This window comes from Salmo salar, chromosome ssa13 (genome assembly GCF_905237065.1).
Source record: "Salmo salar chromosome ssa13, Ssal_v3.1, whole genome shotgun sequence".
NCBI lineage: Eukaryota > Metazoa > Chordata > Actinopteri > Salmoniformes > Salmonidae > Salmo > Salmo salar.
This window is the reverse complement of record NC_059454.1, coordinates 73,554,012-73,581,318: the sequence shown is the minus strand read 5'-3', so window position 1 is coordinate 73,581,318 and position 27,307 is coordinate 73,554,012. Positions and strand designations below refer to the sequence as shown.

The following is a 27,307-nucleotide window of genomic DNA, read 5'->3' as shown; positions in this document are numbered from 1 at the left end:
CTTAAGAAAGTATTTATTTGAATCAACTCAAATACATTTTGGTACTTAACTAAGTGTTCTTTCAAAACTTGGCCAATATAATTATCTACTACCCACTATAATTAGATATCAACTGTCAATAAAAGCGTCATATAAAAATAAAGCTTTTATTAAAATGTCATAAAGCCATTTACCATTTGAAAACCACAGAAAGGCTGACAATGTAATTATGATTAATAAGTTACACGGGTATATGGTATGCCGATGACATGCACAGCTTAAGTTACAGCAAACAGCACAGCATGTTGCACTGCCAATGATATATTCAGAGCTCAGACGTTGTAACAAGACCGAAATTCGATTAGAACATTTGGTTTTACGATAACCCTGTTGCTTCACATGTCAATTCAAAATGTTCTAATCGAATTTCGGTTAGAACATTTTGTTTTACGATAACCCTGTTGCTTCACATGTCAATTCAAAATGTTCTATATTGTTAATAATTCAACAACAGAATTCTTAAATTGATCTTAATTTTTCATTGTGTTATACAATATCAATCAATAGAAGAAGAGGTCAAAAATGATTCAGAGAACATATACACAACCCTTTTGTTTGAGAAATAACATTGCGCACCTGCTAAAATGTACTCCATCTTTGTGTGTCCGTCATCAGTACAATAACTTGAAAAAGGCTGCCTTATTATCTTCAGTGAATATTCAGTGAATATGAATTGTATTACAAGTATGGTAGTCCAATGTTGTTAAATATAAAAACAAAATACAAATATAGTTTAGAATAAACCATATAGAGTGCCTTCAGAAAGTATTCACACCCCAGTGTGTGATGAAAGTAGACTGAACCAGTTTTTCCTCTAGGATTTTGCCTATGCTTAGCTCCATTTCGTTTATTTTTTATCCTGAAAAGCTCCCCAATCCTAACGATTACAAGCATACCCATAATATGACGCAGCCACCACCATGCTTGAAAATATGGAGAGTGGTACTCAGTAATGTGTTGTTTTGGATTTGCCCCAAACATAACACGCTGTATTCAGGACAAAAAGTTAATTGCTTTGCCACATTTTTTGCAGTATTACGTTAGTGCCTTGTTGCAAACAGGATGCATGTTTTGGGAATATTTGTATTCTGTACAGGCTTCCTTCTTTTCACTCTGTCAATTACGTTAGTATTGTGGAGTAACTACAATGTTGTTGATCCATCCTCAGTTTTCTCCTACCACAGCCATTAAACTCTAACTGTTTTACAGTCACCATTGGCCTCATTGTGAAATTCCTAAGCAGTTTCCTTCTACTCCGGCAACTGAGTTAGGAAGGATGCCTGTATCTTTGTAGTGACTGGGTGTATTGATACACCATCCAACATTTAATGAATAACTTCACCATGCTCTGCTTTTTTACCGATCTAACAATAGGTAGAGGTAGTCATTGAAAAATTGTGTTAAACACTATTATTGCACACAGAGTGAGTCCATGCAACTTATTATGTGACTAGGTAAGAACATTTTTAATCCTAAACTTATTTAGGCTTGTAATAACAAAGGGGTTGAATACTTATCGACTCAAGACATTTCAGCTTTTACATTTTTATTAATTTGTAAATGTTTTGAAAAAACATCATTCCACTTTGCCAATATGGGGTATTGGGTGTAGGCCAGTCACAAAAAAATCTAAATTTAATATATTTTACATTCAGGCTGTAACAACAAAATGTGGAAAAAGTCAAGGGATGTGAATACTTTGAAGGCAGTTTACATGTCGCTTTTGCCACATGTTGCTTTGACCACAGAAAAAGAAATAAACAATAATCGAGGCACAAACAGATCCCTTGATAGACCTGCTACAAAACATCATTAGAATAGCTGCTACACCATTACATTCAACCTTATATGCATATTCATAGATTTTTTTTTAAATTTAACCTTTATTTAACTAGGCAAGTCAGTTAAGAACAAATTCTTATTTACAATGACGGCCTACCCCGGCCAAACCCAGATGACGCTGGGCCAATTGTGCGCCACCCTATGGGACTCCCAATCACGGGCGGATGTGATACAGCCTGGATTCAAACCAGGGACTGTAGTGACACCTCTTGCACTGAGATGCTGTGCCTTAGACCCGCTGCGCCACTCGGGAGCCCAAATAACAATTGTCCTTTTCGATAGAGTTAAAATGCAGTAGCCACAATGACTGGTATTTCAGTTGAGCTGCAAGCTGGTCAGCAGGACAATGCATTACGAAGCACAACAGTAAAGGGAATCTTAGCTATTCCAAAAAATCAAGAATACATTCTCCATCGAAACTCCTATTTAAGGCCAGGCACCATTTTTCATCTACCTATCAATTTTGAGATTTGTTGCTATTTTGGTCCATTAATATTTTCAAAAGTAAACATAAAATGTAAAAATCTTGATGAAAATATATATTTTCTTTAGTTTCTCATCAACATTTTAATGAATTTTAACCACTTTAAAATGAACATACAGCAATAATTTCAAAGCTCACTACATTAAATTACACATGATTTAAAATCACACTTCATAGACTATATTTAGCTAGTAACTTACTCTGAAGAGATAGTGATTGTGTCTAAATAGGCATTTGGCATTTGGTAGTCTAAATTCAGTGTACTTGTCTTTAGCTGCCATTTCCCATAAGTCCGACTCTTCCCACACTCCAGCTTCAGAAGCATCTGCATTTACCAAATTTTTTTGGGTTATCCTTAGATATATTCTCCAGACTTGCCCAGAGGGAATTGTTGATATGTTGTCAATGTTGTATTTTCGATAAAAAATGAATTCAGAAAATGCGCCAAATGGCTGTCTTTAGTATTTTACAGATAGAAAGATAAAAAAAAAGAAGTATTTATCCACAACCTGCTCTGGACAAGTCTGGTCCTGGAGTGTCTTAACAAAAGGAAACCAAAATATTGAAACTGACTTTATCCAGTGTCCAGAAAAATGGATATGCGCGATATGGAAATATGAGATGTTGAGATATTGCCTCGTTTGTATATTTTAATAAAATATTTCAGAATAATTGTAATACAAAAAAGGATTACGTGTGTCTACATTCAACTGGTAAAAGTTGATTGTGAAAATTACCCCATGAGGGTGTGGTGCCTAACCTTATGGTGCTGGAGCCGCCACCTCAAAAGCATTCTCATTTGGTAACCCCAAGATCACTCACAGTATGTAAAAATGTCCACTATTCAGACTGAAAACACCACACTTGCTGAGTATCAGGCTTGAATGAAAAAATCTGCTATGTTACAGTGATCGCAATTATCATCTGTGCAATCGACAGCTTTCCACTTTGCAGATGGATACAGAGCTGATCCATTACAATTTGCACAACAACACTTTCACTCAGAGGGAACGCTTGATTTAAATACTGGCACCCCTCTCAACCAAAGCTTGCACAACAATGCACATTGATGGCACAAGAGCCAAGACAGGAGTGGCTGCTCCAAATTAGAGATGTCGCTGCCTTACCACCAGTGTAGCGACTGTCAGTGCACATCACTCAGTGCCACCTGTTTAATGACCAGAAATGACCTTCAGGTGACCTGTACCATTAGCAACTTTTGCTAGGTTGGGGTAGTGAGGCCCCATTGACTCAATCTCTAACCCCTTCCCTTTCGATAAAACGGCAGTTGATTCAATCCTCAGTGTCAGGCTGGACCCCCAGCATGATGTGGAGCTCTTCGGCCGAGTAGCCCAGAAGGTTCTGCAGGTCGCAGACGAAGCGGTAGACGTAGCGTTTGCCCGAGGTCTTGTGGATTATGTTCTTGTCGTAATAGTATCGCAGGCCACGGCTCAGCTTCTCGTAATTCATCTTGGGTTTGTTCTTCCTGCGGCCCCAGCGTCTAGCCACCTGGGGGAGAGAGAGAAAGATAAACACCAATGGAAAATAGAACCATTTACTTTATATTGATGTCCTCTGATAGCTCTTGTGTTGAATACTTTTCTGGTCCTGTAAACCCTTGTGGCCATATCCTCCACAACCTGATATACACATATTGTATGAGGCCAATTGACACTCACCTCATCTGGGTCGGTGAGTTTGAACTCCCAGCCGTCTCCGGTCCAGCTGATGATGGCCTGACAACTCTTATCAGTCAGGAGCTCCAGCAGGAACTGCCACAGCTGGATAGGACCACTTCCTGTTGAGAGGAAAAAAGAGGCAGAGGAGTCAGAAGGCAATCAAAAGGCATCGTTTGCTTATACTCAGCTGCAGTGTACTGTTTTGAACTGGGGTTGACAGAAAGATGGATAGTATTCCATACAAGATGAGATGTGTTTGATTGTGTCACCGGGTTCATGAACTCACCAGTAAAGCCAGCCAGCACTGCAGCAGCTATGACAGGCTTTCCCAATTCCACAGGCTCGTTCCTCTCCTGGACGTAGTCCTTGAAGGACAGGCCCTGCTTCTCCAGACTCAGTGGGCTGCTGTTGTACTCGTCCTCAAAGCTGTCGTGGGACGGCACCCTCTGGTTGTCCGCCAGGGAGGATTGGCTGCCCCAGGAGTGTAGCATGGACTCTGGCCCCTCGATGCTATCCACACTCTCCAATGAACACAAACTCTGGTCCTGGGACAAGACTGTGGATAAACAAAAAAGAAGAATGTTTAGTTCACCTGAAACTGGATAAGGTTTAGGAACTATCACTGAAACTGAACATCTTTTGGGAATCGTTTACATGTTGCCTTGTTTTTTTCTCTAATGTGATTTTGATTGAAAATGAACACTAATTAACATTGATTAATAGCTTCTAGACAACAGTGGGTTGGCCTACTCACAGGCTTTGGAGAGCTGCCCTGTGCCTGGGTTGCTCCTGACGTAGCTGACGTTGACCGTGCTTAGCTGGGGCTTGGAGAACATGGAGAACTCCTGATCTGGAGTCAGCAGGGCGGTCTTGTCTGAGGTCTCAAACAGCTCTCTCAGCAGACTGTCGCTGTTGTCAGGCACCTGCAGGGCACACTGGGTCTCCTCCAGACTGAAGCCTGCAGAAAGAAGAGAAGAACAAACAAACGCCCACTTAGCGCATCTCATCACATCTACCTCAGAGACATCTCTGGACAGCTTAAGGCTTCTGTTGTTCAAATGAAGCTGAAGCCAAACTGTTTTGTCTATCTGATGTTTAATTAGATTTGAAGCCTCTGGTGTTTAGTTTGTTTTTCTAATGGACACTCACCGCTAGAGCTCATCCAGTTAGTTACGGCGGGCACAACACTGCTGAGGCTTATGGATTCTTCTCTCTCTTGACACTCTGGAAGAAATTCTGTTATTTGATTTTAGCATGTATCTTTTAGCCAAAGGGTACAATAATTCCACAGGACAAAAAACATTTCCACCCTAATACAACATTTTGATAGGTGTCAGAAACCTACTCTTTCCGCCATCTGCCTTCCACACAAACACCATCTGACTAAAAGGTTCCAACGCCATTGTTACCTTTCATCATCTGGTCCAGGTGCTCCCACAGGATGTCGCCCACAAAGTCTGGAGCCAGGTCCAGGAAGCTCTCCTTACCCAGGTCATACAGCTCCTGGCCGTTCATGTCAAACTTAAAGAAATGGACGTTGGCCAGGCTGAATTCACTGGCCGCCCAGTGCAGCCACTGCATCACATGCTGCTTGGTCCACTTACGAGGGTCTGTGAAAGAGAGAAAGTAAAAAAGATATAAGGCTTAATATAATTTCAAATTACAAAAAATTTCAGCCACAATTCCATGGACACCTCACCAAATTACACCAGTCTTCATCTTGATTTTACTTAACTAGGCTTACTTTTTAATGATTAAAGAAAACTTCCAATCCAAATTGGGTAGAACATTGGCAGGAAATACAGCAAGGAAACAAACACAAAGTTAACTTAATATCATCCTTGTAATTAAAAAAAAAAATAGAATGGAAATTAAGAAAAAGGGAGGACAATAAGTGATAGAATGAGCAGGTGTAGGAGGTGACTCACTGTTGGAGATGCCATAGCAGCGTTGGACCTTCGAGAAGCCACTGAAACTGTCCTTCAGGGCCTGACTCATCACTGCCTTACTGCACGGGGTCAACAGGGGAACAGAGCAGGGGCCCATGTCTGGAGAGAGAAAACAAATGTTTGCTTACTCTATGAATCAACCTTCTAGACCTTTCTTATGTAATAACATTGCTTTAACAGTGTCATAACATGGTTTAATGTTTCCACAGCACCCCTCCCCCGCACCCCTCCTCACCCCAACCCCCCCAAAATAATACATAATAATAAAATAAAATAAAATTGTGAACTAACACTCACACTTGACTTTGCTACTTTATTGAGGAAAAATATATTTACTATGACTGTGATATGTGGTTGGTCCACCTAGCTATCTTAAGATCAATGTACTAACTGTAAGTCGCTCTGGATAAGAGTGTCTGCTAAATGCCCAAATATAAATGTTAAAATATATATATTTAAATAGGGTTCAGGCAGACTAAAATGGCTAACTGCCATGGACCTGGATGGGAGTTTCACTTACAACGTTTGGGTTCTGGATAATTGTTAATCATAAACTATGTAACCACATATCAACAATTGTTTTTCTGTTAATCATTAATTAAAAATCATTTGTATGCCAGCAATCAGTTGATCTACATTGTTAACTTTGTGACATAATGTCTGGCGAATAACTGACTAATAGAGTTGTGAAGAGTTTGGTCTGACTTTGGGCTAGGGTGATTAGTTGGTATAGGTGTTATGAAAGTGACTGGTGTAAAGTAGAGGGCTAGAGTGATGTGGCACTCGTTGGTAGGATGTGGTGGGGGCATACCGTGTGAGAAACAGTTGAGGCCAGAGGGCACCTCCTGAAGAGACTGGTCATCGTCTGAGGGGAGGAAGTATCCAGAGAACAGAGACATGGGATCTTCAAACAGGTCAAAGGCTGCTTGCCGCTATAAAGGACAAACACATAGGAAAACAACACACTGTTAGTTAATAAAAAAAGACACAAATTGTTTTCTTTGGCCTGATCATTTGAGAAAGCCCCATACTACTGCATGTCTACATAATTGGATAAATTAGGTGAGACAAGTATAGCCCTGTCCTGATGACCAACAGCTGATCACCCATAGATACTGTGAATCATTTAGGAAAAACTTAATTCACTTCTTCAAACAGAGTCTTATAAGATAACAGGGCAGGCAAAAGCAAAGAGAGAAAAAATACTTTATGTGGGCACTCCCTTTCAGCAGAACCAATCTGTCATCACTAGTCAAACACATCAGGCCTTTTATATTCTCCCAGCCAGGCTGGCTGTGAACCACTGGGAGAGGACGACCATATATGGTGTTCCTGTTCCGTAGCGTAGCAGACCTAGAAACTTCCCTTGAGGCAGCTGGCATTCGTTCAGCTCTGAGCAGTTCAGCTCTGAGGGTTCACACAAACAGCGTGGGCGGCTGCTTTGTGAGAAGAAAACAAACTCCACCCACTCCTCCCCCTCCATCAGCCTCTCTCCCTTTTCCCTCTCCCTCATCCCCTCTTCAAATCAGGTTAGGGAAACCAGACTCTTCTTCACAATTTGATTAGCTAAGATGGAGCCCTTTTGAGACGAGCTCACTGTTTGAATCTACACTGTACCCATCTCAGCATTAGCCCTTTACAGATGCAGATGAGACTTCTAATGACGTTATACTACCAAGCCGCACATGAAACCTTAACAAATCACTAGGACATTGATAGTAGTGATGTACGCTAAAGTGGCATAGGTGCGCCTGAAAGTCTAATACTGTAAGGCACTTATGATTTTTTATTAAAATAAATTGAGGGCTAACTCCCCACACTCGAGGTGGAGAAACAAACACCATCTCCTTTGATCCATAAAGTGTTTAATGATTTGTCTATTTGTCCTTAGAAAAGGTAGGCTGGCACAAACAGGGCCCTCAAGGTCCTGAGAGCCTTTTTTCTTCCTAGTTGCCAAGGGGACGAATTACTTTAGTGGCAGTAGAGAAGGTGGAAAAGACAAAGCCTCTCCTCCATCAGCTCCCCAATTATCCTCACGTTTAATATGTTTGGCTTTATCCTCTTATCTCTTCTCTTATGAAGAAGGAGGATAGCAGCCACGAGTGTGCTGCAACACATGCAGGGTTTGAAAATAAATCTCTGCTGACTTTTGATCTTTGTAAATGTGCGTTCTTAACTAAGTAGCCTTGAGTAAAGGGTGGTCCAACTCCAGTCCTGGAGAGCAATTTGGTGTGCAGGCTTTTGATCCAGACTTGCATTATCAGTTGTGATACAGTAGTCCTATATGTACTATACACAACCATCTCCAGCATTACAATGTATGCAATTGTCCTACTCATCTACTGTATTAGTGGCACAGCCTTGTGAAGTCTCACCTTGAGGCTGGAGCGGTAGCAAGTCGACAGGGGGGCCACTTGGTCCATGCTGAGGTCACACATCAGGAATCTATAGGTCAATTCAACAGAAAAACTTTATGAGAAACACTAATACACAAGTAATGACATCACACTGGATGAAAATTAGTATCATATCTTTCTCTGATGGTTGTAATACATTTTACTTCAATGATATTTAATTCTATGCAGCCTATAGATGAACTGTTCTCCTAAATAGTAACAACTGCAACAACTACATATTATATTACAATGTCTTATTATATACTGAGCACATAATGGCTTAATAGAGCCTGAACTGTTAGACTATTAAGTGATAATACATAATATGCATAAAGCCTGCACATTGAATTCAATAGTCTAATGGACATTGACACACTTATTCAAAGCAATCTGAACATTTTGATATGGCTAGTTTGGGGAATTACTTACACATGTAAAAAAAAATATCTACAATTTCACACACACCATCATTTCCATGACATCACAAATTGCTGAGACATTAAATGCGCATAATTCTCTCATCGATCAAAAATGTAATGGTTCTCCGAAATGACTCGGCCCCTCGTCATAGGGCACCGTGTTTCCTCATATTAGATTAGCGGCCGCAAACTCAATAGTGTTTCCATTGACTAAGATTAATATCAGTGTTAAATTAATAATTACCCCAACATAAACCATGGAATGGATTTATCTTTGCGAATTCCACCCCCAAAAATGTTTTCGCAAATGTTATGCAGAACAAAAACAAACTATTAACGAAAGCGGTACTGAGTCAAATGCAACATTGACAGATTGTCTGGGAATATATCAAAGAACGGGAGAAGAGAGACAAATAAGGGAACAACCTACCTACCTGTTGAATTGATCGGCGGCTTCTTAAAACAGCAACAGTGTAAATTACAATCCTTTTCGATATGGAAAAATTATCCTATTCAATATTGTATGTTCACAAGCCTTTTGTAGCCTACTTTCCAGATACAGCGATCAGTGTAAAATGCAATCAAAACAATGCAGTCTTGTTTGTTCGGTGTGTGTGTGTGACGAGTGTATCCAGTCAACGAGGAAGTGCAGCTCTTTTTGCTGTTGCTCATAGCGCGCTGTGTTGCTCATTCAGTGGGAGGAGCGAGCTGTGAACAAATGGCCAGTAGCAGTGCGTGGATGAAATCTCTCAAGCCAAGCCAGGGGGAAATACTTATAACAAACTGTGTTGTGATAATTGCCTTGTTTGCTATAAAATGTTTCATATGCCTTGCCACCGTGATATATGAGCCTAATGCCAAAACAATAAGAAGACACAGTGGCAGAATACATTTAACCACACCTTTGTTTCATCACAAAACCGGAGGGTCCTCAGAGCAAATTGCATGTAACAAACAGTTAGATGACCTAACATGGTCAATCAAGTTAATGTTAAGGACAGTTTTGGACTTATAAACAACTATTGATTTATAAAACCAGAGAGTTACCGCAAATCCCAAAGCAAACATGAGCTGCATCCACTATTCCAGCACCATTTCAACTTCCAACATTTGAATATCACCAAATCACCTATGCTAAGTCTAATACAGTGACAACTAAAAGATTCCAAAAACAATTTAGTCCAATCAACATAAGCTAGATATCATGTGGCTGTCCATTGTTCTGATTTCGTGTGTGTGTGTGTGTGTGTGTGTGTGTGTGTGTGTGTGTGTGTGTGTGTGTGTGTGTGTGTGTGTGTGTGTGTGTGTGTGTGTGTGTGTGTGCATTCATGCAAGTAGAAAATACAGTTGAAGTCGGAAGTTTACATACACCTTAGCCAAATACATTCAAACTCAGTTTTTCACAATTCCTGACATTCAATCCTAGTAAAAATGCACTGTCCTAGGTCAGTTAGGATCACCACTTTATTTTAAGAATGTGAAATGCCAGAATAATGTAGAGAGAATGATTTATTTCAGCTTTTATTTCTTTCATCACATTCCCAGTGGGTCAGAAGTTTACATACACTCAATTAGTATTTGGTAGCATTGCCTTTAAATTGTTTAACTTGGGTCAAACGTTTCAGATAGTCTTCCACAAGCTTCCCACAATAAGTTGGGTGAATTTTGGCCCATTCCTCCTGACAGAACTGGTGTAACTCAATCAGGTTTGTAGGCCTCCTTGCTCACACACACTTTTTCAGTTCTCCCCACAAATGTTCTATGGGATTGAGGTCAGGGCTTTGTGATGGCCACTCCAATACCTTGACTATGTTGTCCTTAAGCCATTTTGCCACAACTTTGGAAGTATGCTTGGGGTCATTGTTCGCGACCAAGCTTTAACTTCCTGACTGATGTCTTGAGATGTTGCTTCAATATATCCACATAATTTTTCTACCTCATGATGCCATCTATTTTGAGAAGTGCACCAGTCCCTCCTGCAGCAAAGAACCCCCACAACATGATGCTGCCACCCCCGTGCTTCACGGTTGGAATAGTGTTCTTCGGCTTGCAAGCCTCCCCCTTTTTCCTACAAACATATCGATGGTCATTATGGCCAAACAGATCTGTTTTTGTTTCATCAGACCAGAGGACATTTCTCCAAAAAGTACAATCTTTGTCCGCATGTGCAGTTGCAAACCGTAGTCTGGCTTTTTTATGGCAGTTTTGGAGCAGTGGCTTCTTCCTTGTTGAGAGCCCTTTCAGGTTATGTTGATATAGGACTCGTTTTACTGTGGATATAGATAGTTATGTACCTGTTTCCTCCAGCATCTTCACAAGGTCCTTTGCTGTTGTTCTGGGATTGATATGCACTTTCGCACCAAAGTACGTTCATCTCTAGGAGACAGAATGCGTCTCCTTCCTGAGCGGTATGACGGCTGCGTGGTCCCTTGGTGTTTATACATGCGTACTATTGTTTGTACAGATGAAAGTTGTACCTTCAGGCATTTGGAAAATGCTCCCAAGGATGAACCAGACTTGTGGAGGTCTACAATTTTTTTCTGATGTCTTGGCTGATTTCTTTGGATTTTCCCATGATGTCAAGCAAAGAAGCACTGAGTTTGAAGGTAGGCCTTGAAATACATCCACAGGTACACCTCCAATTGACTCAAATGATGTCAATTAGCCTATCAGAAGCTTCTAAAGCCATGACAACATTTTCTGGAATTTTCCAAGCTGTTTAAAGGCACAGTCATCTTAGTGTATGTAAACTTCTGACCCACTGGAATTGTGATACAGTGAATTATATGTGAAATAATCTGTCTGTAAACTATTTTGGGGAAAATTACTTGGATCATGCACAAAGTAGATGTCCTAACCGACTTGCCAAAACTATAGTTTGTTAACAAGAAATTTGTGGAGTGGTTGAAAAACAAGTTTTAATGACTCCAACGTAAGTGTTTGTAAACTGCCTGTCTTCCCTTGGCATCCATGAATACACACCACTGCAATTGGCAGCCCGTGCCCCTCAATGACTCGTTTACTAGGAAGCTGTGTCACTGGCCATTTACACTATACAAACGGCACTCACATAGCCACGCTAGCCACACCCTCATGTGGGTGCTAACAAGCTAGCAAACAAGCTAGCAAGCAGCTGAGGTATAACGTGGTCCTGGTTCCAGAGACATCACTGGATAGAAAATTCAATATGGCTGCCAATGCAGTGCCATATGTGTACATGTGTGTGTGACGTCCGAATTTAGTAGCTCTACTCTCATTCCTAACGATTTGTTGACTTTTTTTGCATTTAGCTTGTGAAACAGCCGTCTAGACATCATGGATGAGGTCAGTGGATCATCAGAAATCCGTATAGATGGATAGATATCTACGTAGTCAGTTTGCAACAAATATATATTTCGTTTGAAATAAAAAAGCTAATCTGAATGCAATGCTCACGAGTTCTGTTCACAAAACGATCAGCTAGCTAGCTAGCTTGGTCAGCTAATGTTAGCTAGCTATGTTTAGCTAGATAGATGGGTAATGGCATATATTTAAGGTGGTAAACACGGTAAACAGTGTTAGAAGTGGTTTTATATTATATATACCTCCTTCATTGTCCATACATTCACACAAGCACACCAAATGATTGGGATAACCTGGTTTGGTTATGTAGGCGTAGTCGCTCAACTGTCTGTCATTGTAAATTATACAAAAGTTGGGTCTAATCCTGAATGCTGATTTGTTTAAACTGCATTCCTGCCGGTGTCTATTCCACAAATTACCACTGGCTAAATCTATGACGTTAAAATGCCAATTTACTCTGTTCCATCTGACTGCATAATCCACTATCTCATTAGCCCAGCCAGGCAATGTATAAACTTGATCTCCACTATAAAAAGCATTTAGACATTATCTCACATTTCTTTTAGACTAACATGTAGTTTTCAACAGCGGAGCTTTGTATAAACCTTGCTGTCTGTCTCTCCGACATTTGCAACATTGTTTCAATTTTCAAAAGGTAAAAAAGGTCAAACAAAACGAAGTGCAGCTAGTTTGCAGTCTTTCCAGCTTCAGTTTGAAGTCATTGTGTTAGCTGTGTTGTTGGCTAGCTTCACTGAACAACAGTGTCCTGACGATTGAGCACATTTTCTATGCCAGGCGAAATAACACCTCATTAGCTCATTGTTATGGATGTGTTGTTACTCTGGCTGCACTGTTGGACGTGACTGTAAGTTAGCCGTAGTTGGCTAGCTAGCAATCAAGGGATAAGAACATTGCCAGCCAGTATGGCAATGGAACATTTAGAACGAATGACTTGGTCGCGTCCATAGATACAGAACAGAAAAACTGAACGACTGGGTCGCGTCTCTAGCAACCGAACCAATAGAACAAACGACCAGCCGACTTGTGTAGCAACCCTAGATTTGTGTCGGGACTATATCTTATGGAAGGATTTTTAATGAAAATATGTCAATCATTATTTGAGTGTGTTGGTAACCGGTTGTATAAAAGTTATAATGCCCTCTAAGCCAGTGTTAAGAGGATATATTGGAACGGTTTACCAGCCCTCAACTTCCTCTCAGGCCGAACAACACCCGTGACGATATATCGTCCAAACACCGGCTTCTTGGACATTAACACTTAAGCGTGTGCGTGTGTGCTCGTGCTGTGTTCAGTAGAGAACAACATTGTTGAAAGTTCAGATAGAAATGAATAGTCTAGATATGATATTTTGTGTCTCTCTGCCAAGTAGGTCTAGCAATTAATCATATCATCTCTATTCATTACATAGGGACTACTAGTATCTTCAATGTGTATATTGTCATCCACCTGAACTCAACTCTGTTGATCCTGTGCTGTATTGAAGGTCTTTGTTGAAGCTGGGTTGTGTTCATTAAACAACCAAGTTCCGATAGTATTATACCTCGTTTCACTGTGTTTTCTTACATGTTGTGCCTTCTGAACATTACCCTGTCCTTTATTTACTTCTTCTCTGTCCATCTCTGTAGAGGTGTTGTTATTATTGCTGTATTGACGATGTTGTCTTCTGTTGTTATTTCCCCAGTGGCCTGGCTGCGTTGGGCCGGGTTGTGAGGTGGTGGTGGTGGTCTCTGTGTGCTGGTTTTGGTGGAGAGGCAGAGGCTGGAGGAGTGGCTGTGGGTGTTGAGGTGGTGCCTGTGCCAGACCATGCCAGGGGACAGAGAGGGCTGAGTAGATAGCAGCTGAGGCGCCCTGCTTTGCCCTCCCTACAGACACTGGTAGGAGGCAGCCTCAGCAATGGAAATAGACCCTGGAACAGGTGAGGAACGGATGAGGGGAGACGACACACAGAGAAATACACACACGGACGTGGTACAGTACTGTACTACAACAAGCAGGCTTACCATCCTGCCCCCCCCACCCCCCCCCCACACACACATGACTTTTTTAGGCAAGGCTCATTCCACTGGAAATGAAATGTGTAGGCATATTTGATCCGACCCCCTTTTGAGAAACAGTTGACTCAGTCTCCAACTACGATAAGACAGTCAGTCATATCTTCTTCTTTCCCTTCCTGTCTGTGATTTACATTTTAGTCGATTAGCAGATGCTCTTAACCAGAGCAACTTACAGGAGCAATTAGAGTTAAGTGCCTTGCTCAAGGGCACATCAGCAGATGTTTTACCTTGTCGGCTCTGGGATTCAAACCAGCAACCTTTCGGTTAAAGGCCCAACACTAGGTTAGTCAGGTAAATCATTGATGTGACTGAAGAGGAGTAGAGATTATTTACCTTGTCTAAAATATTTCCCCTGAGGGGTAAGAAGGTGTGGCAACACAGATAGTAGGAGAGATATCTTCCACTGTTCTGTTCTCGCCAAAATATGTTCTTCCACACTCTCCCTCACGCACTTACGCACGCACGCACGCACGCACACGCACACACACACACACACACACACACATTCTCACACACAGTCCTCGCTGCTGCAGATCTTAGCCTGTACCAGTCTGTTTGTGCCATCATGCCAACTCCTTGTCACTCATGGTGATGCCAAATGTTTGGGTTGACAATGACAGCAATGGAGTTGGCAAGAGCACAAGTCTATGACCAAGTTACCGACACCTAGGCTTATTCCTGTAGCCAACTCACACTGCACCCCATACACACACTAACCCCAGTACCTGTACGTCCCCCTAGGAGCAGTAACTGTGTGGGTCTCTCGGCCCTCATCATGCCGGAACCTGTCCGTCACTCCTGGATCCCTGACCTCCCATTGGACAGCAGCCTGCTGTTTAAGTTCCTACTCTTCCTCTACCAGCTGGTGGTACTGTTCATTCAGTCCACCAACAGCTAATGGACCGTGTGGTGGTATCCTTACAGTCATCCTGCCGCTTCCACGTCTCTGGTGGGTTTTAGTACACACACACACACACACACACACACACACACACACACACACACACACACACACACACACACACACACACACACACACACACACACACACACACACACACACACACACACACACACACACACACACACACACACACACACACACACACACACACACACACACACACACACACACACACACACACACACACACACACACACACACACACACACACACACACACACACACACACATTACATCTACAGGACCGTGTGGTGGTAACCCTATAGTCATCCAGCAGCCTTAACGTCTCTGGTTAGTAGTAATATAGACACACACAGGAGCACGAAGTCACACACACACACACCTGCATGCAGTCACAAACACACACACACACACACACACACACAGCCACCTGCTGCCTCTACCTCTCTGGTGAGCAAACACACATACACACACAAACACACACACTTGCTTATGGTAGTCCATCGTATCCGATGATGACTTTCACTTCTGAGTTAACGGTGAATTCTTTGGTGACTGTAGAGTCCAAACCAAGAACGGAAACTTTATTGCAGGTGGGGTATATGCAGTCTGTGTTGGCGTGGACAGGCATGGTTGTATGTCTCCTGAGCTGTTTTTGCTGTCTCTTTGTGCTCCTCTCCTCCTCCCACCTCTGTACACCGCTCTGCCAGAGCTGCCGCCAGGTGGAACGGTCGGCAGCAGCATCCTGCTGCTTGTGGTGGTGACTGTAGGTGACCCAGGCTTCACAGCTGTAAATAAGTGTGGGGATGCAGACGGCTTGATAGACGGCAACTTTGGTGTAGAGGTGGAGATCCCTGTTTTGGATGACCCTGCGTCTGAGTTTCCTGGGGGCAGCTGATGTAATTCCCTGCTTACAGTATTGAAGGCCTTGGAGAAATTGACAAAAGCCATGAAAAGGTCCTGATGTTGTTCACGGCACTTCTCCTGGAGTTGCCGTGCCGTGAATATCATGTCGACCGTACTCCTGTTCTTTCTGAAGCCGCATTATAACTCTGGCAGCAGTTCCTCTGTGACGTTGTTCACCAGCCTGTGTATTTATATTTGTATTTATTGTGGATCCCCACTCTTCCTGGGGTCTGGCAAAACTATGTCAGTTATACAATTTTGAAAACATTACAATACATTCATTACAGAATTCACAACACACTAAGTGTCTGCCCTCAGACCCATACTCCACTACCACATATCTACAGTACAACGCAAAATCCATGTGTACGTGTGTGTATAGTGCGTATGTTATGGTGTGTGTATGCATGTGTCTGTGCCTATGTTTGTCTTACTTCACAGTCCCCGCTGTTCCATAAGGTGTATTTTTACCTGCTTTTTAAATCTGATTCTACTGCTTGCATCAGTTACATGATGTGGAATAGAGTTCCATGTAGTCATGGCTCTATGTAGTACTGTGTGCCTCCCATAGTCTGTTCTGGACTTGGGGACTTTGAAGAGACCTCTGGTGGCATGTCTTGTGGGGTATGCATGGGTGTCTGAGCTGTGTGCTAGTATTTTAAACAGATAGCTCAGTACCTTCAGCTTGTCAACACCTCTTACAAAAATAAGTAATGAGGAAGTCAATCTCTCTTCCACTTTGAGCCATGAGAGATTGACATGCATGTCATCAATTTTAGCTCTCCGTGTACTTTTTAGGACCAGCGTGCTGCCCTGTTCTGAGCAAACTGCAATTTTCCCAAGTCCCTCTTTGTGGCACCTGACCACACGACTGAAAGTAGTCCAGGTGCGACAAAACCAGGGACTGTAGGACCTGCCTTGTTGATAGTGTTGTTAAGAAGGCAGAGCAGCGCTTTATTCTGGACAGACTTATCCCCATTTTAGCTACTGTTGTATCAGTATGTTTTGACCATGACAGTTTACAATCTAGGGTTACTCCAAGCAGTTTAGTCAACTCAACTTGCTCAATTTCCACATTATTCTTTATGAGATGTAGTTGAGGTTTAGGGTTTAGTGAATGATTTGTTCCAAATACAATGCTTTTAGTTTTGGAAATATTTAGGACTAACATATGCCTTACTACACATTCCATAATGAACTGCAGCTCTTTGTTAAGTGTTTCAGTCATTTCAATCACTGTAGTAGCTGCCGTGTATGGTGTTGAGTCATCCGCATACATAGACACTCTGGCCTTACTCAAAGCCAGGGGCCTAAACAGCTACCCTGGGGAATTCCTGCTTCTACCTGGATTATGTTTGCGAGGCTTCCATTAAAGAACACCCTCTGTGTTCTGTTAGACAAGTAACTCTTTATCCACATTATAACAGGGGGTGTAAAGCCATAACACATACGTTTTTCCAGCAGCAAACTATGATCAATAATGTCAAAAGCTGCACTGAAGTCTAACAAGACAGCTCCCACAATCATTTTATCATCAATTTCTCTCAGCCAATCATCAGTCATTTGGGTAAGTGCCGTGCTTGTTGAGTATCCTTCCTTATATCCGTGTTGTATTTGCGCCAGTAAAGGGGTAGCGGATTGACTAGCTTCCCTCCAGGCCTGAGGGCACACACTTTCTAGTAGGCTTAAATTGAAGATGTGGCAAATAGGAGTGGAAATATCGTCCACTATTATCCTCAGTAATTTTCCATTCAGATTGTCAGACCCCGGTGGCTTGTCATTGTTGATAGACAACAATACTTTTTCCACCTCTTCCACACTGACTTTACGGAATACAAAAGTACAATTCCTGTCTTTCATAATTTGCTCAGATATACAGTACTTGGATATGTAGTGTCAGCGTTTGTTGCTGGCATGTCATCCCTAAGTTTGTTTATCTCGCCAATGAAAGTAGTAATGTCAGTGGGGTTTGTGATAAATGAGCCATCTGATTCAATTAATAATGGAGCTGACTTGTTTTTTTCCCCCCAAAACTTCATTTAAGGTGCTCCAAAGCTTTTTACTATCATTCTTTATACAATTTATCTTTGTTTCATAGTATAGTTTATTTTTATTTTTATTTAGCTTAGTCACATGATTTATTTATTTGCTTATTAGTAACTGGAATAAGCAATTTCATAAATGTGTCAAGTGCAGCGTCTGGTTGCTCCTCATTACACAGCACAGACCAGCAAATATTCTTTACATCATCAACATATGAATCACTACAAAACTTATTGTATGACCTCTTAAACACTATATTAGGACCTGCCTTTGGAACTTTGATTTTCCTAGATATGGCTATTATATTGTGATCACTACATCCTATGGATTTGGATACTGCTTTAAAGCAAATTTCTGCAGCATTAGTAAATATGTGATCAGTACATGTTGATGATTTCATTCCTGTGCTGTTTGTAAATACCCTGGTAGGTTGACTGACAACCTGAACCAGGTTGCAAGCACTGGTTACATTTTGACGTTTCTTCTTGAGTGGGCAGCTTGATGAGAGCCAGTCAATATTTAAATCACCCACAAAATATACTTCTCTGTTGATATCACGTACATTATCAAGCATTTCACACATATTATCCAGATACTGACTGTTAGCACTTGGTGGTCTATAGCAGCTTCCCACAAGAATGGGTGAGGCAGGTGAGGCAGATGAACCTGCAGCCATATTACTTCAACAGTATTTAACATTAGATCTTCTCTAAGCTTTACAGGAATGTGGTTCTTTATATAGACCGCAACACCACCCCCGTTGGCATTTCTGTATTTCCGGTAAATGTTATAACTATGTATTGCTACCACTGTATCATCAAAGGTATTATCTAAGTGAGTTTCAGAGAAAGTCAGAATATGAATGTGTCATGTCCTGACCAGTATAGGGGTTATTTGTTATTGTAGTTTGGTCAGGACGTGGCAGGGGGTGTTTGTTTTATGTGGTTCAGGGTGTGTTTTGTGTATGTGTTTAGGTAGAGGGGGTATTTGATTTATTAGTCCGGGGTTTGTTAGTCATTGTTCTATGTTAGTATATTTCTATGTTCTCTCTAGTCTTTTGTAGTTCTATGTTTAGTTAATTGGGGTTGGACCTTCAATTGGAGGCAGCTGGTTATTGTTGCCTCTGATTGAGGGTCCTATAATTAGGAGTTTGTTTTTCATGGGATTTTGTGGGAGATTCTTGTTCTTGTTTAGCTGTTTTGACTGACGAGACTGTCAAGTTCGTGTTTTGTTTTCTATACGTTTTGTGTTTTCCTTCTTCACAAAATAAAAAGAAGATGAGTGTACATTTTCCTGCTGCGTCTTGGTCTCTACCCTACGACACCCGTGACAGAATGTCATCTGTTACAAGCAAGTTATTGACTTCATGGACCTTGTTTTTCAGGCTGCATATGTTAATATAGGCTATTTTTAGCACTTTTCTGGGTTTCTTGATTGTTTTTAATGCTTTACTGGGAAGCTTATCAGAAGTAGACTTGATAGTGCAGGGTGAGCGACACAAAGTGGTCTTTCTACTCGGGCACACCGCCTCAGTGCTAAAAGTGTAACTCTGGTTCATAGGCTTATGATTACTGCATCCAATAGCTGTAAGATTAACGAAGGTATTCAGGGCAATTAGGGGGACATAAATAAAGTTACTTACATTGCATCCGCCAATGCCCCAAGGATAATGTACATTTATTGCAGCATTATGACGACTCATTGTAACAATGGTATGGATTAGCTGAGCTGGTCTTGGGTCATTGATAAGTCATTGTTTCAACACAGACTTGAAATGCGTGGACAGAGGCCAGGAGCCAAGATGATTTGGATGGACTCCGTCATTCCTGTAGACTAGAGTATCTTCTGTTTCCATAAGGTGTCAAAGTTATCTATAAAAGTGACTCCAGCAGAGCCTCACTGTGGCCAGGACCTTGCCGGCAACAGCCAGAAGGGATATCCCCCGGCTGTAGCCGCAGATGGACTTGTCACCCTTGTTCTTATAGATGGTGACAATGTTTGCATCTGGGCACTGTCCCAAACCTCAGTGATGTACTGGTGCAGAAGTAACCTCCCTTTTTAAGTAGCTCTCCCGGGATGCTGTCAGCACCAGGAGTCTAGTTGCTATTGAGGGAATGGATAGCTGATAACACCTCTTGGAAGTTTGGCGAACGGTTGAGGTCTTGAATGGGTGGACGGACAGGCAGTTCTTCCAGGATGGAGTGGTCTGTAGGAGAGTGCTGATTGAGTAGTGCTTTAAAGTGGTCAGCCCACCTCATTAGGATCTGGTTTTAGTCGTTCAAGAGAGTCAGACCATCAGCTGTTTTCATCGGGGTGATGGAGCAACTTCTAGGGCCATAGCTTTAATTGAATTGTATAAATTGTTAATGTCGTTTTTTGTTGGTATAAATGTGGATTTACTGTGCCTTATTCGTCCACCATTCGTTCTACAGAGAACGCAAGGTTGTTTGCATATCCTTGCACGATGCACGCCATTGCTTGCGAAGGGTAGCAGATGTGGTGCTGTTGAGAGCAGCCTTGTCCAGTAAGGTTGTGATGGTGTCAGAGTTCTCATCGAACCAGTCCTGATGTTTCCTACCTCTGTAGCCAATGGAGTGGGCTGCTGCCTGATGGAGCACTGAGCTAATAGATGCTCACTTCTGGTCCATGGGGTCCTCTGCGCTCAGAAGAGCCTCAGTCTCCCTTAGCCTTTCGAGCCGGATACAGTGCAGACGCCTCTTACTGGACTTCTGCAGGTGTTGGGGGGACTTCTCACCTGGAGTTTAGCCAGTATCATACGGTGATCTGTCCAGCATTCTGCACCCCTCATGGTACATGTCAGCAGGACTTTATTAGTGTCAGAACGTCTCACTATGACGTAGTCGATCAGGTGCCAGTGTTTGAAGTGTGGCTGCATCCATGATGTTTTATATTTGTTATTCTAATGGAACAAGGTGTAATGGAACAATGAGATCGTGCTAGGCACATAGAGTTAGCAGTCTCATGCCGTTCTAATTGACCTGGCCAACACCATGCCTACCCAGCACTCTGCTCCATATCCTGTTGTTCTGTCCCACCCTAGGGTTAAAGTCACCCAGCAGAAAGATCTTGTCATTCCTGTGTATGCGGTGAAGGGCCTCATCTAGTGACTGGCAGCAGCAGTCATTTGCATCATTTTCAGATGGTAACGTAGGTGCATATGCACTGAGAAGAGTAACATAACGCATCTTGGCTAGGGGGATACAGAAAGACGTGAGTCTTTCACTTATGCCGACAGGTGTTTCGGTGAGGCTGGGTAGAAGGCTGTTCTTAATTGCCAGTCCCACACGTGCTGATGTTGTCCACCCAGAGGGTAACCTTTCCAGAAGAAGGTGTTACATTCTCCCTCTGTCACAACGTCCACAGAAGGTGGCGCCTCTCCCCGGTCGGGCGGTGCTCGGCGGTCGTCGTCGCCGGCCTACTAGCTGCCATGTCTATGTTTCTGTGTCTTTTGGTTATGTCTGTTTAGGTCAGCACATGTTCTGTGTTAGGTAATTAGTGGGGTACTTAGCTTCTATGGGCTAAGTACCCCAGCCAGTGTAATCCCGTGGCGCGATATTCAAATACCTCAAAAATGCAAAAACTTCAATTTTTCAAACATATGACTATTTTACACCATTTTAAAGACAAGACTCTCGTTAATCTAACCACACTGTCCGATTTCAAAAAGGCTTTACAACGAAAGCAAAACATTAGATTATGTCAGCAGAGTACCCAGCCAGAAATAATCAGACACCCATTTTTCAAGCTAGCATATAATGTCACATAAACCCAAACCACAGCTAAATGCAGCACTAACCTTTGATGATCTTCATCAGATGACAACCCTAGGACATTATGTTATACAATATATGCATGTTTTGTTCAATCAAGTTCATATTTATATCAAAAACCAGCTTTTTACATTAGCATGTGACTAGCATGTGACTAGCATTCCCACCGAACACTGCCGGTGAATTTACTAAATTACTCACGATAAACGTTCACAAAAAGCATAACAATTATTTTAAGAATTATAGATACAGAACTCCTCTATGCACTCGATATGTCCTATTTTAAAATAGCTTTTCGGTGAAAGCACATTTTGCAATATTCTCAGTAGATAGCCCGGCATCACAGGGCTAGCTATTTAGACACCCAGCAAGTTTAGCACTCACCAAAGTCAGATTTACTATAAGAAAAATGTTATTACCTTTGCTGTTCTTCGTCAGAATGCACTCCCAGGACTTCTACTTCAATAACAAATGTTGGTTTGGTCCCAAATAATCCATTGTTATATCCAAATAGCGGCGTTTTGTTCGTGTGTTCAAGACACTATCCGAAAGGGTAAATAAGGGTGACGTGCATGGTGCATTTCGTGACCAAAAAATTCTAAATATTCCATTACCGTACTTCGAAGCATGTCAACCGCTGTTTAATTAAAATCCATTTTTATGCCATTTCTCTCGTAAAAAAGCGATAATATTCCGACCGGGAAAGCCTGTATACGTACAAAGAGAGAGAAAATAAATACATCTCGTGCCCTCATGCACGAGCGTGAGTCTCAGAGTACTCTGACCAGCCACTATCCAAACGCGATAATGTGTTTCAGCCAGAGGCTGCCTCGATATCATTCAGCTTTTTTCCGGGTTCTGAGAGCCTATGGGAGCCGTAGGAAGTGTCACGTTACGGCAAAGATCCTCAGTCTTCAATAAAAAGAGTCAAGATGAACAACAACTTGTCAGAGAGGGCGCTTCCTGTTTGGAATCTTCTCAGGTTTTTGCCTGCCATATGAGTTCTGTTATACTCACAGACACCATTCAAACAGTTTTAGAAACTTTAGGGTGTTTTCTATCCAAAGCCATAATTATATGCATATTCTAGTTACTGGGCAGGAGTAGTAACCAGATTAAATCGGGTATGTTTTTTATCCGGCCGTGTCAATACTGCCCCCTAGCCCTAACAGGATAGTTTGTCTGTTTTGTTTGGGGAATTGTGCGGGATTGTTTATTGTCATGCCTTTTGGGCAAGAAGGGGAATTGTGTGTCCTTATTACGCTGCATGTTTTAAGCATTAGGGTTGCCGGGCTGCGTCCCGTCCCACAGTATTTTTTGGAGCTGTTCTCCTATTGTGATTATTGTGCCTTGTTGCAGAATTTTTCGAGGATTTATTAAACCTCAGTCTCCTGCGTCTGACTTCACCCCTCCTGCTATTGAAGGTATACATGACACCCTCCTCTTTCAGGGAACCTTCATTCAGAAACCTGCTCTCACTCACTTGTGGACGTTAGAGTTTTTGGGCGGCAAAATGTCTCTGTAACAAAGACACATTCCAATCACCGCTACTAAAGACCAAAAAGAGTCCTCTGCTGCATATAATTTACGACCGGGCGTGAGGTGTCACAAAACCCCCACATCAATCCCTCCTCCCCTCTGCGGGTGAGAGGGATCTGGTAGACATTGATCCATTGGAACCTGATCTTTGGATCCTCACTAGAGAGTCATGACAGTGGCTTCTACCTCAGGTTCAGATCCTCAGAGCTCCCACCCATCAGATCGTGAGGCTGCCTGAGGGACTGACCCATTCATCATCCACAATGGATACTACAGCTGGCTTGGGTCCACTTATGGAACTTTTACAATTTAATATGGCTGACTAGAATTTAAAAACCTGTATGGTTCTTCAAAAGAATCTGCAAAGAACCTTTCAGATCGAGAAAGGTTATTTATAGAACCATTCTCCACAAGGGTTCTATGTAGCCCCAAAAAGGGTTGTAACCATAGCATAACCCTTTTTTGGTGCTATATAGAACCTTGTTTAATCTTTATTTATATAACCGTAGTAAAGGGTTCTTTTAGCACCATACAGGTTCCGTTTAGAACCGTATGAGAATGGTTCTTTATTGAACGTTCAAAAAAGGGTTCTTTATAGCACCAAAAAGGGTTCCGCTATGGTTACAAGCCAAAGAACCCGTCTGGTACTATTTAGACTTTTTTTTTGTGTGTGTGTGTGTAGAATAGTAGAGGGCCTGATTTGGGTGGCCTAAATGGTGAATCGTTTATTGGACTTATAACAGAGGGCTGAAATAAAGTGTTGCCACTTGTGTCTTATGAGATCTGTAATCCTGCAGTGACCTCCTTTAAAAGTCACACTTACATAAAACACCAGGAAAGGTCAGAATAAAAGGAAACCATTTCAGACTATCCACAAAAGATATGGAGCACAGTGCTAACCATTATAATTTTTACCTTGATATTGTAGACAAAGCTCCAATTTTACATAAATCCTCACTCAAGGACGACATGCTCCATTTCCCCCTATTCTGTTATTGAAACCAACTTGTTGATTCATACATACTGTATGAGGATGACGATCCCAATGACTATTTCTTCACTTCAATGTAGAGCAGCCCTGTATTGAAACGGCCATGAGAGGTCAGATGATTGTGAGAACTTATGTAAAACACTCATTTTTATGTAACATCGTTCAACTGAGGAAAATATAAATCTGGCCAATTGAAACCCTTTTTGGGTGGCAGGGCAAGTTGGTCTGCAAAATGTGATTTGTCTGTTCATTGCACTCATCACAACCACTGTTACTAAGCAACTCACAACCTTCCTTCTCTGTCTGTTTCATTGCTCAATGTGAAAAGGGAGGGAGAGAGGTGAGAGAGAGAGCGATGAGGGACAGAGAGAGAGCGAGAAAGAGAGAGAGAAAATCAGAAGAGGATGGAGAGGGAAGGGGAAAGAAAAAGAGAAAGATTAAGGAGAGATGTGGAGGAAAGACAGAGACAAGGGAGAGAGAGAGAAAAAGAGAGAGAGAGAGAAAATCAGAAGAGGATGGAGAGGGAAGGGGAAAGAAAAAGAGAAAGATTAAGGAGAGATGTGGTGGAAAGACAGAGACAAGGGAGAGAGAGAGATTGTGATTGTGGCTATATCAAAAGAAAAAAAGAGCAGCATGTGGAAAACAGTTAAATTGTAAACGCTGGCCTCTGACCTGCTCAGTTATGGATGTTGGGAGAGACTAGGAAAACAGTGGAAGTAAAACGTTTCTCAGACTCATGATCAACCATCACAATCAATCACTCATCTTTATTGATTGGTACACATAGTGTCTAAGTAGAGGGAAATGTATTTAATGTCCCTATACAGAGACCTCTCAAACTACTTCTCCTAAGAAATTCTGTGTTTCCCAGATAAGCTTATACTACCAAATCACAACACATGACTAACACATCACACCCAGAGTGATGCTAGCTGTTTTTAGTGTTTATGTATTTTTAACTGGGGCGGCAGGGTAGTCTAGTGGTTAGAGTGTTGGACTAGTAACTGAAAGGTTGCAAGATTGAATCCCCGAGCTGACAAGGTAAAAATATGTTGTTCTGCCACTGAACAAGGCACTTAACCCACTGTTCCTACGCTGTCATTGAAAATAAGAATTTGTTCTTAACTCACTTGCCTAGTAAAATAAAGGTAAAAAAAAAGAATTTAAATGCTTTTCTTTGGCCTCACCATTTGCTTTTGCATGACTCTTCAAGTTTTTTCCCTTTTCTGTTCTTGGAGTATTCGCAAAGGCCTGAACGATGGAGCGTCCAAGTTCAACAGAAATAAAAGCTGAGTGCAATGCGCACACAGCAGTGAAATGTGCTCAGGCACCTGGAAGGACAAACCTCTGGCCCACCGTCAGGCCCTTCTGGAGAGAACCCACCGTGAGAAAATCCTCCATAAAATCATCTCCCAGAGTCGACCTGCTGCTTCGACAGAAAGCCTCTCAGCAGACGGCTGTGCAGCGTACTGAAATAGAAGGAGTTTGCATATTTTTTTATTTTCCCCTGGGGTCTTTTTCAGTCCTGAATGCATGATGGCTTTTCCGTGCAGAACGGCAGATGTTGAAGCTGATACTCATTGTATAGTAATGGTTCCCCTTTTCTTTAAGTTTTGCTGAGGCGTTTCACACTTAAGAGGCAGTCACTGTTACCATAATGGCTCCTGGAAAGATTGGTGCCATTGTGTACCATTAAAACCATTGTGTATCACATCTGGTCATAAATTAGCTACAGTAGGTTGGACTCAGATGTTCCTCTACTTACTGAATATCTCCCCTGATGAGCACTAGCCTAGTTCTCCACAGAAACATAGCCCCACCAGAGACCAAATAAGGGGTCAATCTGTGCACCTAATGTAAGCCCAAAGGGCATTGTAAAGGTAGAGTACCAAACACATTTAAAACTGGACACTAAATCTAGCTACTCATCTGTCCATATTAAACTTGTGTTATTACTGACATCATCGGTCTGTGATCGATTTCTACATCTCCACTCAGCTGACAGCTCTGTGAAAAGTATATGCAGCCATTTGCTCTGATTGTCTGGGGTTGATTTGCTTGGCTATACTTCCCTCTGCTGGCGAAATGAAATGAAAATAGACTGCAAACGTATGCCCCCAAAGATTACTGCGCTTCATTTTATGCCGAAATGTACACACCGTTTCACATATTTATTCTCATATATTTATTCAATATTTTGATGAAATAACACTACTGATCAAGTCTTATCAAGTCTGATAAAAAATACCACATTTCGGTTTAAGGAGTCCTTGTCAAGGGGCTCACATGATTTGACACACTAGGCGGGGGGATATTCAACTCTTACCCGTCGACAGGATTTCACAAACCCGGTCCTCGGGACACCAAGGCGTGCACGTTTTGATTTTTGCCCTAACACTACACAGCTGATTCAAATAATCAACTAATCATCAAGCTTTGATTATTTGAATCAGCTGTGTAGTGTTAGGAAAAAAACGAAATGTGCACCCCTGATAATTAATTGCACCCACCTGGTGTCCAAGGTCTAAATCAGTCCCTGATTAGAGGGCAACAATGAAAAAATGCATTGGAACTGGCTTCGAGGTCCAGTGATGAGTTTAGGTGCACTAGAGCAGGGGTGTGAAACTCATTCAATGGAGGGCCGACTGTCTGCAGGTTTTTGGTTTTTCCTTTCAATTAAGACCAAGACAATCAGGTGAGGCGAGTTCTTTACTAATTAGTGACCTTAATTCATCAATCAAGTACAAGGGTGAAGTGAAAATCCGTAGACGCTCGGCCCTCCGTAGAATTCGTTTTTAACATGATATCAGGAAAACATAATCTTGGTATGTTTTTTAGAAAAGGTCAAATGTCACAGTAGCTAATGCTTTTCTCAGTACATCGCAGT

General features: G+C 41.9%; 1 protein-coding gene across 4 annotated transcripts; it reads right to left on the bottom strand.

The window, feature by feature from the left end:
- Positions 1–132: 132 nt before the first annotated feature.
- Positions 133–25,798, bottom strand: LOC106567681 (protein C-ets-2-like). Of its 4 annotated transcripts, none has more exons than XM_045693531.1 (10): positions 25,608–25,798; positions 8,369–8,438; positions 6,805–6,925; positions 5,973–6,092; positions 5,454–5,654; positions 5,194–5,280; positions 4,799–5,002; positions 4,331–4,600; positions 4,045–4,163; positions 133–3,874 (listed from the first exon to the last, which is right to left on the bottom strand). In XM_045693531.1, the coding sequence occupies exons 2-10, from the start codon at positions 8,429–8,431 to the stop codon at positions 3,659–3,661; spliced, it is 1,401 nt and encodes a 466-aa protein (XP_045549487.1). In that variant the 5' UTR covers positions 8,432–8,438; positions 25,608–25,798; the 3' UTR covers positions 133–3,658. The 4 variants fall into 4 exon arrangements, with proteins under 4 accessions (XP_045549487.1, XP_013992721.1, XP_013992723.1 ...); XM_014137246.2 differs by lacking the exon at positions 25,608–25,798 and adding an exon at positions 9,243–9,542; XM_014137248.2 differs by lacking the exon at positions 25,608–25,798 and adding an exon at positions 9,243–9,542 and having other exon boundaries at positions 5,194–5,268.
- Positions 25,799–27,307: the final 1,509 nt, after the last annotated feature.